General features: G+C 38.2%; 1 protein-coding gene across 1 annotated transcript in view; it reads right to left on the bottom strand.

Annotated features, from left to right (window-relative positions):
- The window catches only part of DNAH5 (dynein axonemal heavy chain 5), a gene marked incomplete at its 5' end in the record, with an annotated part of 277065 nt that overhangs the window by 76068 nt on the left and 187465 nt on the right, over positions 1-13532 (bottom strand). The window contains 4 exons of the mRNA XM_008059081.1: positions 2889-3071; positions 3885-4040; positions 5009-5325; positions 5900-6035. Of these exons, the coding sequence (XP_008057272.2) occupies positions 2889-3071; positions 3885-4040; positions 5009-5325; positions 5900-6035 (792 nt within the window). The remainder of the gene's footprint in view (positions 1-2888; positions 3072-3884; positions 4041-5008; positions 5326-5899; positions 6036-13532) is intronic.

Here is a 13532-nt window from a genome sequence, read left to right as displayed (position 1 = left end):
AAGGACCCATCAACCGATCAATGGATAATGAAAATGTGGTGTATATACACCATGGAATACCATGTAGCCATAAAAAAGAATGAGGTTATGACTTTTGCAGTAATATGAATGGAGCTGGAGATCATCACCCTAAGTAAACAGACTCAGAAACAGAAAAACAAACACCACATGTTCTCACTCATATGTGGGAGCCAAACAGTCACAAAGATGGAAATAACAGACACTGGGGGACACCAATAACGGATGAAGGGGAATGTGGGTTAGGTTTCAGAAACTAAATACAGGACATAATGCCCCCTGTCTGGGGAATGGGCGACCTGAGACCAATCCCTACCACTACACAACATGTCCATGTAACAAATACGCATGTATACCCCCTACATCTAAAATGAAAATAAATAAGGCCCCTCAATGCCCCTGTATTCTCAGGACAATCAAAGAAGATCCACCTTTCCCTTGCTTGGTCAATTATGATTCAAAGTCTGCTTTCACAAGGAAAGTCAACAGACCCGTGAAGGCATAACTCACTGAAGAGACCCACCCTCTGTTTCAGCCTCACATTTGAGAGGTTTTCCAACATCAGCTCCCTATCTGTGCAATCCTCCTATCTTTGACTACCCTCCTCCCCAGTTCAGTAAAATTTTATATTGATAGCTTATATTTTTAAGTTCCCAAAAGTGATTATAGTCAGAGAGACTGTATTGTCACTTAAGTCAAAGGAGCAACTTGGACTTTAAAAACTTATATATCTGTGTTCATAAAGCACAGACATAAGGCTCTTTACAATTGAGTCACTGGACTATGAGAAACAATTGAAAAACCCCGAAGATCAACTCAGATCTACTCATCACCTCCCAGGCTGAGAAAAGTCAGCAATAAGAACAGATTTAGGAGTACAGTGGGAAGGGTAGATGTTGCCAAAGAAAAAGCCCCTCAGATAAAGTATCCTACTTAAAATCCATCAAAATTAAGTCCACTGGCTTACTTCTTACATTATAAGACTTTACAGAAAAAAATAAAGGTTAGGTATTGTATTATAATGTGGTTCAGGGCAAGATGACTCTCTATTATTATTTTTTAAATGAATGCCACATTACTTTTGCTATTCATTTTTGTAAGAATTGTTTATTGTGAGCTTAGAACAGATAATAAGATAATATTAGGAGAAAAATTATCTCAAGACACTCAATTTTCCCAAGAAGTAACATATAGCCTGGTCTTGCATCCGTATTGGCTTTTCAAGGCTGTTCAAAGTCTTTTCAAAAGAACTCAGAGTATTCCTCGCTTTATTTTAAACTTCTTCTACAACAATTAAGACTCAGTGCTGGGCTTGTTGTTTTATTTTGTTGCAGTCAAAATCTGTCAGGCCAAATTATGTGTTTCAAATAGACTGTACTCATCCCAGGTGAATATAAGAAAACCAAGGACAAAGATATTAATCAAACTATTATCAGGGCCCCTTATCTCTCTGAAGAAGGCTATGGGTGAAATCAGAGTCTCAGACACTAGTGATGGATGCTGACCCAAAGCTCTCAGAATACCCACTTGCTCGACATTGCATGCTATTGCCCAAGAATCTCAGTTCTTCCTGAAGTGATTATATCACAATGCTAAATGTCCTCAACCTCCTCCATTGAGATTTAATTCAGGACTCAAAAATTAAACAAGTACATATTTTGAAAGTTGTCATGATCTCAACAGCAACTCAATGGTAGGAACCACAGCAACCATATCTGCCATACTGAAGTCAACCAACCACATGAATATGAAGCTTGATTAAATACTCCTAATGAAACTTGCAACTTTATGATGCTATGATTCATGTGCTAGAAATTAAAAATAAAGAGAAAATGTTCATTAAAAAGGAAAGGAGAGAGAGAGGGAGAAAGAGATAGATACATGAGAGGGCTCAGAAGAGAAGCATAGTGCAACACACAGAAATGGGAAAGATAATAAGAGAGATTCCAAAGATTTTGCCAATGTTCTTAACCTAATAAATCTTCAGGTCAGTGTAGAAAGTTCATAAAGTAAACTAAACTCCTCATTGCTATTGAACCCAGGAGAAAATCAATAGCAACTTTAAGAGTTCATGCAGTTTCACCATAACAGTCCCATTAAAATCCTCTACATTTCTTTGTTGAAGCCTCACATGTTCCCTAGAGAAAATGCTGACTTGGAATAAGGAAGTTTATAAATTCTCAGCCATTTCTCACTGTGCATTACATTTCCCATAAAACAGAAGTAAAGAAAACAGATATGGAGTCATGCTTCAAGAGCATAAGTAAGTCAGTAGCCTTCAGAAGGTACACAATGAAACTCAGTTGTCACATACTTCTGTCTTCTCAAATCGGACCCCAACACAACATACAAAGAGCTCTCTGAGATCACAAGTAAGAATCAATAAAATCAATAATGTTGTTTGTCACTTGAGTACATAGTCTTAATTTTATCTTCTAATACCACAATAATAAAACGAGTGGAGGAAAAACTTAGACATGTACCAGAAAACTAAAAGTCAACAGGTGAGTAGAATTCTCAACAGAGCAAATTTTTCAAAGAAGTAAAACAATTTAAAACCAGAATAATAATGCTGAAAATGAGGCTGACATTCCTCATCAATCTGTATGAAAGCAATGATTGATATATATGTAATATATGAGACAGATATGAAACACATGGGTAGATTCCCAAGTATCTTCTCTTTACCTAAAATAAGTTATTAACCAATAACTTATTTTAGGTAAAGAGAAGATACTTGGGAATTAATGGAAAAAAGATAAGTAATAAAAGGAAAAAACTCAATCCTATTACAACTGTTATAATACTCTTTTCCTCCATGAAAGAATCTCGAAGCAATGCAGAAAAGGAGGTAGCCATTTCTCACTCACCTGCTTCTCTGTGAGGATGACTCTCCCCAGCAACTGATCTTCTAGACCTTTCATTGTGACAGTGAAGTCTATGATGGAGGTACGAGCACTTATCTCAGGGGTGTAGGCTGGATTGGGCAGTTTGGTGGTAATGTAGACTCTAAAGCCATCCATCACATCAACTTCCTTGTCACCAACTTTCACCTTTTTTATAAAAAGAAAGTTAAAAGTAGTAAAACAGAGACATGCCTCACTGTGTCCTTTGTGTATCAGATCAAGCGGAACTTTAAGCAATTAGTTAATCTGGAGATCATTTGTATACTAAAACAGAAATGGTCATTAGGCACTTACAGGGCTTCTAACAACCAGGATGAAAGGAATGAAGAAAAAGGAGGATGGAAAGAAGGAAACTTCAGTATATATTAGCACCAATTTTGTTGTGATCACATCACAGAAGCAAGATGAACTCCTCACCCAACATTTCATTCAGAGGTTGAGACTGATGATGTCACACATGTACCAAGAGGTTTATTACCCAAATAAGGAGATTTTTGAGAGAGATCAGAGCAGGGTCCCAACTGGTCCCCAAAATGCCTTGAGAGAGCAGGGAGGAGTAGCTGTTTGGGGTTTTTATGGTGGTTACGGGAGATGGATGGGAGGAGGGCACCCATACACAGACATGGGTAGGGGATTGTGAGTTTGAATTTCCAACCAATGCCAAAGGAGGGAGCACCAAGGTATGGGGCAGAAGGGGAGAGCGGCAATGAGTGGCTTGACAGCTGTCAACAGTCAAGTCACAATGGAGTCAGACTTCATTACAAAGGCAAAGTAGATACTCCTAAACAGATTGTTCTTTTATACTTTAATCCCAACTCAGGAAGTGTAATGGAGAAAACAAAAGCCTCCACCACGGACTCAGATTTGAACTGCTGCTTATTAAGAGATGTCCATCTACATCACATTGACCTGGCCTTGTGGTAATTGTCCTGCACATTGTTATCAATAGGTTTAACCCACCTTAAAAGTAGACCCAGTTTTAATGAAATTTCTTTCCAAAATATTATCCAGGGCTGGATCTAGTTCTTCTCCAACATCCTCAATAAGCAAAGGCCTTCCAAGAGAAAGGCTGTCTTCCAGGTGGTTTCTAAAGTACTTGTGATTTAAAGAAGTAATCTGGAAACAGGACCACAAGGTTGCTATTGACAGACAATATCATGAAGCAGTGCACAGGGAGAGCTGGTATTAAATGATGCTTAAAACGTTCCATTGCAAGACACATGTAAATTGGGCATCCAACATGCTTCAAAATCTGAAACTTTTTAGTTTAGAAACTTTTTAGTTTCCATGCTGCCACATTGGAAAATTTCACACCTGATACTTTTGCTTTCCAATGGCTCGATGTACCAAACTTTGTTTCATGCATAAAATTATTTAAAATATTGTATAAAATTGCCTTCAAACTATGTATATAAGGTATACATGAAACATGAATAAATTTGTCTTTAGACTTAGGTCTCATCCCCAAGTTACTTCATTATATATGTACGAATATTCTAAAATCTGAAAAATTCCAAAACCTGAATTTCTGGTTGGTCCCAAGTATTTCAGATAAAAGATATTTGATTTGTATATAGATTTTTTAGAGATTTTTTGCTTTAGAAATTCATACTTGTGGTAAAATGGTCCAGAAAGTATCCTTTTGTTGTTGTTGTTGTTTGTGGATTATTATTTTCTTTCACTGGCAAATAAGCAGAGCAATATTGTATGGCAATACTAATTTTTCCCTACCACTATTACCTTTGTGACAAATAATGATGGAGTAATTGGGAAGTATTCTTGTAAAGTGCTACACACTCAATGTGATACAACTCTGACCTCATCTGCTTATCAAAGAAAGCTCTAGACCCTAACTTAATAGAGTCTTAAACTACTGAAAGATGGCATTAATAGAGATCACACAAATGCAAATAATGAAATTTTTAGAAAAGATCTTTAATACTAAATTTAAGCTTGTATCTGCTACTGCTCTACCAAGAATTACAAAAATTCTCTGTTTTCAATTATTTGCTTACTCCTGGATTCTTGTTGACCCAGTCAGTAAAACTTGCCCACTAACATAAACATATTCAAACACAAATTACCTGAAGTTCATTTCGGCTTTCTTTATTTTTAATCCAGATCTTGCCTTGAGTCTGTGGATCAATTAGCAAAGGATAGCGAGATGCCTTCATAACAATAATTCCATTCTGAATGGACAGGTCATCATTTGGCAGACCTTGGAGGTTCCATTCGCTAATAGTAGGAGCATCAATCAACATCTCATTGAGATTTAGATTGTTCCCAAATGGAATTTTCCGGGCTTTCATTTCCTTCTGCCAGTCATTTAACAGCAGATCACGAAACTCTTGGTTAAATGGACCAGAATAAGATAGAAAAGCTGTAGCCAACAACACATCCCCTAAAACAAACAAACAAAACCACTAAAATGCTTAAAGTTCATCTTTGTAATTGTGTGTCATATTAAAAGTTAAAAAAAATTAAAAAGAAACAATTCTTTTTGACTAAATGCCACAAATCAAACTATAACCACATGTTGCTGTGCCTTGATGAATAACAGTAGTTTAGCTTATTGTTATTAAGCCATGGTCTGCCAAGTAATAGCAGCTTTAAGTCAAACACTGGGTTATTTTGACTCTTGATTGAAGTGAGAGGATGACCTCTAGGTTCAAGTGATACAAAACCTCAGAAGAAAGAGGTCTCTTTAAATGTGGCCTTGATCAATATGCCATGCATTCATAGAATTCAAAAGTGACCCGATGATAGGAGGTAGAAAGGTCATCGATACCTCTAATAAGGACAGCATAGAAGTCTGACCAATAGCCATGCCTTTGAAATGGTTGGAGCCACAAAAACATACACACAGGAATTTGAAATAACTTAGCACTGATTTTTTTATTCTGGTTTAAAGCATAAGCTTGCTAACTCCCCATGACAGTCTGCACACAATCTAATTAAGAAAGACATTTACATACCTACAAGTCTTTTAGTTTGTGCAGCAAACTCTTTACTTTGCTCTGTCCATCTTTCTTTTTCTCCTGCTAGTCCACTGATCAGCGTGGAAGCTGTCTGCATTTTATGTCTGCACCGCTCTGCATCTTCAAGCAAGGTCTAAAAAGGCCAAAGTCAAAAGAAAATGTTTATTGAGATAAATACAGCCTCTGAGTCAAAGATGTAGCTTGAAAACATTACATAAGCTGGGCTCAGTGGCTCATCCTGTAATCCCACGCTTTGGGAGCCTGAGGGTTCGAGACCCTCCTGGGCAACTTGGTGAGACCTCATCTCTACAAAAAAATCAAAAAATTAGCCAGGCGCAGTAGCGTGTGCCTGTAGTTCCAGCTACTTGGAAAGCTGAGGTGGAAGGATCGCCGGAGCCCAGCAGGTCAAGGCTGCGGTGGCCGGGAGCAACCACTGCACTCCAGTCTGGGTGACTGAGTGAGATTCCAACTCAAAAAAAAAGAAAAAGAAAAAGAAAACATTACATATCAGCTGCGTTTCCAAACATGTGAACCATTCGTGTCACAGGAAGTGTTAGATTGCATATCCGTGTGTCTGTCAGATCCTCCTATGCTCCATACATAGAATTTGGATGATTCCTCCAGGTGGTGCTCTGAGTCAAATGGTTAGACTCTCCTCAGATGTTAATAACTGAGAGATAGTGGAATTGGCATTGTTTATTATTTCCTTATAAATAAAAATGGAAATTGAATATAAGCATATATTCTACTATTATATAACCCCAAACATGTCAACAAATACATATCCTTAATTAAAAATTAGGAATACAGGGCAACCTCTTTCAGGTACCCACTGTGGGAAGTTTTTTGTCTTCATAATAAGTCTTACTTTAAAAAAAAATTAGGAATATCTCTCATGTTCAATTTCTGGTATCATTACTGTTATATCTACATCCATACTTCCTCTTACTTTAGATAAAACCCTAGTTATCTGCACATCATGGCAGTCTGAGGTTCCTACACACATTTCAGCCATGTGTGATTTAGCAGATGTCTTCCTGCTGTTCTGTAGGACTTTAAACCAGACAGTTGCATATGGTAGCCACTCAGTGTTTAATTTTTTTTTTAATGGCTCTGTTTCTGTGTTTAAGCAACACTTGCCCATTTTACTTATAAAAGTTTAAACTTATTCAATAAAATGAGTGTGGAAAAAGATTTAGCTCTCTGACAAGTCGCTGGATGCTCATTGATAACAACAACTACTACATATGTGCTAAATGTCTAACAATAGAGAGTTCTCTAAATAAATTATGGATCTCAGTGAATAAGAATATTTGTAAGTCATCAAAAATTATCTTATAAAAATTTTTATAACCAAGAGAGATGATCACACTTTATTATTATGCTGAAAATTCAATTTATAGGCCAGGTGCTGTGGCTCACACCTCAATCACCTTTCAGATGCCAAAGTGAGGGGATTGTTTGAACTCAGGAGTTCAAGACCAGCCTAGGCAACATAGTGAGATCTCAGCTTTACCCAAAAAATTTAAAAATTAGCCAGGCATCGTGGTGCATGCCTGTAGTTCCAACTACTTGGGAGGCTAAGGCAGAAAGATCGCCTGAGCTCAGGAGGTCAAGGCTGTGGTTAACTATGATTGTGCCTCTGCTCTCCAGCCTGGGCAACAGAGTGAGACCCCCAACTCAAGGAAATTTTAAAAATCAATTTATAAGACAATATTACTAAGTTATCTGTTATGTTAATTTTAAAATATATGTAAATCAAAAGCCAAATGTTAAGATGTAAATAATAAAGGGCAGAATATTATTAGTGTTCATCTCCAGGGTTATTTGTATTTTCTGTAATGAACATGAATTTCTTTTGTAATAATAACCTAATCCAGTGTTTTAAAAAAGCAGAGGCACAGAGAGAGGTTTAAGGTGGCAACGGGACAAGCTGAACTGTGACAATCTCCACAAAAGGTGCCTTCTCCTGAAGGCAGTTCCACATACCACCACAGCTGCCACCAACACGGGGGGTGGCTGCTATAGCCAGTCCCATACAGCAAACAGCCTTTGTTGCACTATGGCCTCTGCTGTTTGCTACTAGGTGCTGAAAAGCTGCTCTTAGTTCTTGGCTCCGGCCTGGACCAGGGAATTCCCGGCTCTGGCCCGAGGAACTCCTGGCTACCTCCTCCACCCCAAGCCACTGGCAGCACACCAAATGTAGCACCCAGCTATATCACTGATTCCCAGTGCCTGATGCCAGACACACACCACCACAACCCATCATAGTGGATCATTCACAGACTGGATGAGTGGAGAGAAAGGACCAGTGGAGAGAAAGGATTGGCGAAAGAGGAGACACCCACCGCAGCCGTTTTCCAGGAAGAGACTAGCATTGCCCTGCCCATTTACGAGCAGCCTCCACCTTGGTTTCTAAGGTAACCTCACCAAACAAGAGAACTTTAGGGTACTTTGTTTGTTTGTTTATTTTTTACTCTATTCTGGCCTTGTGTCTCTTTTCATTCATTAGTTTTATGTATGTCTGTTTTCCCTCTTACTCTTCTCTCTCTCCAACTCCCTCTTGACCACCCCTTCTTAGATTATTTTCCTTTTTCTTATCTCTTTTTGTTCCAGGGAGCAAACCTAAACACCACTGCATGGACAGATTGTAAGGCAGTGGGAAGTGGGTTCCAGTGTGCCCATATACCTGTTGGTGGATAATAGGATCTACAGATAGATTCTGAATCACAACTTCACCCTCAATTAAATCTCAAAACTGCAAAAAGTACAGCCCCAACCCACAGTCCAGCCTCAAAAGTGAACAAAGCTAGAGGATGCTCATAAGGAAGAACAGGAGATTGACCAAAAAGAAATAAAAGCAACCCCACATACCCTGAAAAACAGAATTAAAGAAGGGGAGGGAAAGGGGGACAGAGAAAAATCTACACAAACGAAGAAAAACCAAAAGAATATGGGTCTCTCACAGACCCCTGGGAGGTCAGACACTGAGAAAACTGACTTTGGAATGCAAAAAATGAAGAGCCTCCAGAATGACTGGTCTCAAACTACAAACCCAGATATCAAGACATTAATGGAGAGATTAAAAAGAATTGAGGAGAGACAAGAGGAAACTAGGAAGGAGCTGATAACTGAAATAACAGTAGTAAAGAACACTGTGAATGAAATAAATAACAAACTGATAAGCATGGAGAGCAGAATTAACCAAGCAGAAGAAAGAATCTCAGAGATTGAGGACCAAAATATAGAACTAACCCAAACTGTCAAAAACATAGAAAAGAATCTTAAAAAGACAGAACAAATCCTTCAAGAGATGAGCAATTACTTCAAGAGACCAAACCTAAGAGTAATTGGACTTCCTGAGGCAGTAAGAGAGACAGAGACCACTCTGGAACAAATATCCCATGAGATGTTCAAAAAAACTTCCCTATCTCATCAGTGATGCAAAAATTCAAACACAAGAGATTCAGAGAACCCCTGCAAGACAACAAATGAGAAGACCAACTCCCCGACACATAATAATTTGCCTAAACAAAGTAGGTATAAAAGAAAAAAATCTGAAAGGCAGCAAGAGAAAAAGTTCAGATTACCTACCATGGAAGACCAATTAGAATAGCAGCAGATTTATCTACAGAAACCCTTCAGGCTAGGAGAGCTTGGAGCCCTGTCTTCAAAGTTCTAAAAAATAAACAATTTCAACCAAGAATAACCTACCCAGCCACGCTAAGCTTCATCAATGAGGAGAATTAAAAACTTTCCCAGATATCCAATCCCTAAGAACTTGTGCTGCCACCAGACCACCTCTACAAGAAACACTTAGGAAACTATTGAACACAGAAGAAAAGGAAAAAAGAACAGCAATGTTCTTCACAAGAGTACAGGAAAAAGATTAAAAATACACAAGAACCAACCCCAAAACCAAAAGAAAGACAATAAACAAAAAGCAACAACTCTGTAAGAACCTTATGATAGGGATCAACTCTCACATTTCAATAATTAGCCTGAATGTGAATCAACTAAATGCACCACTGAAAAGATGTATAATGGCAAAATGGATAGAATATCACTAGGCAGCAATATATTGCCTTCAAGAGATTCATCTCACTAGAAAGGACACTCACAGACTCAAAGTAAGAAGATGGGAAACAAATTTTCAGATGAACGGAACACAAAAGAAAGGAGGAGTCACGATCTTTCTTTTTTTTTTTTTTTGAGTTGGAGTCTCACTCTGTTGCCCAGACTGGAGTGCAGTGACCGCTCCTGGCCACCACAGCCTCAAATTGCTGGGCTCCGGCAATCCTTCCACCTCAGCCTTCCAAGTAGCCAGAATTACAGGCATGCACTACCACACCCGGCTGATTTTTTTATTTATTGTAGAGATGAGATCCTGCTGCCCAGGCGGGTCTCGAACCCACGGGCTCAGGCAATCCACTCACCTCAGATTCCCAAAGGCGCGGGATTACAGGCTGAGCCACCGAGCCCGGCTAGGAGTCATGATCTTAATCTCAGACAAAATACCCATTAAGCTATCAAAAATTTAAAAAGATACAGAAGGCCACTACATAATGATAAAAGGTTCAATCCATCAACAAGAAATATCCATCCTAAACATATATGCACCCAACATAGGAGCGCCAACTTTCATAAAGCAGCTTCTAGGTAAACTCTAAGAAGATATTGACTCTAACACTATCAAGGATGGGGACTTTAATACCCCACTCACAATCCTAGACAGATCATCAGGACAAAAAATCAGCAATGAGACCCGGACCTCAATGTGACTCTTGACGAAATGGACTTAATTGGTACATACAGAACACTCCACCCAATGACCACAGAATATATATTCTACTCATCACCGCATGGAATGTACTCTAAGATCGACCACAGACTTGGCCATAAATCAAGCATAAAAAAATTTTAAAAGATCGAAATTTTGCCATGTACCTTCTCAGACCACAGTGGAATAAAAATAAACATCAACACCAGAAGATTCCCCCAAAACCCACAAAGACATGGACACTAAACAGCATTATGCTAAACAACTCCTGGGTCAATGATGAAATCAAAACAGAGATTAAAATGTACCTGGAAACAAATGAAAATGAAGAAACATTTTACCAAAATCTCTGGAATGCCATGAAAGCTGTATTAAGAGGGGAATTCATATCTCTACAAATGCACATGAAGAAAATGGAAGGATCACAAATTAACAGCCTAACAAGTCACTTAAGGAAGCTGGAAAAGCAAGACCACCAAAACCCTAACTTCAGCAGAAGAATCCAGATCACCAAAATAAAAACCCAAATCTGGGACACAGAAGACAAAAAGGTAATACAAAGAAAAATGAAACAAATAGCTGGTTCTTTGAAAGGATAAACAAGATCAATGGTCCCCTAGCTAGACTGCTGCAGAAGAAGAGAGAAAAAGCCCAAATAAGTACAATCAGAAACACAAAAGATGAAGTCACATCTGACCCTGAAGAAAAACAAAAGATCATTAGAGACTACTATGTACACTCGTATGGAAACAAACTTGAAAACCTTAAGGAAATGGAGGACTTTCTGATATCACACAACCTGCCTAGGTTGAAACAAGAAGAAATCAAGACCCTAAATAGACCAATAACAATCAAGGGAATTGACTATGTAATAAGAAAACTACCCACAAAAAAAAGCCCTGGACCAGATGGCTTTTTATAAGACATTTAATGAAGAGCTGATATCAATCCTACTGAAAGTATTCTAGGTGATTGAGGAAAATGAACCTCTCCCCAAATCATTTTACGAAGCTAACATCACATTGATACCCAAGTCAGGTAAAGACTCAACAAAGAAAGAGAACCACAGGCCAATATCTTTGATGAACATAGATGCTAAAATTCTCAACAAGATCCTAGCAAACCGGATTCAACAACACATCTCAAAAATCATCCATCATGACCAAGTATGCTTCATCCCTGTATTGCAAGGCTAGTTCAACATTCATAAAACCATAAATGTAATTAAATACATCAACAGATGTCAAAACAAAAATCACATGATTATATCATTAGATGCAGAAAAATCTTTTGATAAAATACAGCATCCCTTCTTGATAAAAACCATTGAACATCTAGGCATATGTGGAACATACCTCAAAATAGTAAAAGCCATCTACAAGAAACCCACAGTCAGCATACTCCTAAACAGACAAAAATTGGAACCATTTTCCTGAAAACTGGAACAAGACAAGGATGCCCACTCTCACCCCTCCTGTTCAATATAGTATTGGAAGTCCTGGCTAGAACAATCAGAAAAGAGAAAGCGATCAGGAGTATCCAAATAGGAAAAGAGAAAGTCAACCTATCTCTCTTTGCAGACGACTTGATTGTGTACCTTGAAAACCCAAGAGAATCTGTCAAAAGCCTCCTTGCACTGACTAAGGACTTGGCAAAGTCTCAGGGTATAAAATAAATGTGCAAAAGACAAGTGTACTTTTTTACATCAATAATAAACAAACAGAAACCCAAGTAAAAAGCACAATCCCATTCACAATAGCCACAAAAAAATGCAATACCTTGGCATCTTCCTAACCAGAGACGTGAAAGACTTTTACAATGAAAACTACAAAACACTGCTCAAAGAAATCAAAGATGACACAAACAAGTGGAAAAATATCCCATGCTCATGGATTGGAAAAATCAACATTGTGAAGATGTCCATCTTACCTAAGGTAATCTACAGATTTAATGCAATACTCATCAAATTACCAGCAACATTCTTCTCAGATCTAGAAAAACAATACAGGAATGCATATGGAAACACAAACAAACAAGAATAGCCAGAACATTCCTCAGCAAAAAAAAAACGCAGTAGGCATCACAATACCAGACTTTAAACTTTACTATAAAGCTACAATAATCAAAACAGCTTGGTATTGGTACAAGAACAGGCATATAGACCAATGGAATAGAATTGAGATTCCAGAAGCAAAACCTCAATTTCTCAACCAACAAAGTCTCCACCACCCACCACTTGGGAGAGGAGAATCTTTTCAGTAAATGGTGCTGGGAAAACTGACTGACCACATGCAGAAGATTCAGAAAAGACACCTATCTATTCCCATACACAAAAATTAACTCTAAATGGATCAGAGACCTAAAATCTCAAACCATAAGAACTTTAAATGCAGGACACACCCTTATGAAGATTGAAACTGGCATCCAATTCCTGAGCAATACCCAAAATGCATGGGACATAAGAGATAAGATAGACAAGTGGGACCTCATTAAACTGACAAGCTTCTGCAAAGCCAAAGAAACCATCAAGAGAGCAGGGAGACAGCCCACAGACTGGGAAAAAGTATTTGCCAACTCCAACTGACAAAGGCCTAACATCTAGGATCTACAAGAAACTCAAATGTGCTGAAAAGAAAAAAACAAACAATCCCATTACAAAGTGGGCAAAAGACATGAACAAGCAATTCTCAAAAGAGGACATACGCTCGGTCAACAGATACATGAATAAATGTTCAACCTCATTTGTCATCAAGGAGATGCAAATTAAAACTACACTGAGATACAACCTAACTCCAGTCAGAATGGCCATTATCAATAACTCAAAAAATAACAGATGCTGGAGAGGATGTG

Source organism: Carlito syrichta, unplaced genomic scaffold, assembly GCF_000164805.1.
Source record: "Carlito syrichta isolate Samal-C Ts95f unplaced genomic scaffold, Tarsius_syrichta-2.0.1 Scaffold303700, whole genome shotgun sequence".
Lineage (NCBI taxonomy): Eukaryota > Metazoa > Chordata > Mammalia > Primates > Tarsiidae > Carlito > Carlito syrichta.
This window is presented reverse-complemented; position numbering and strand designations above follow the sequence as displayed.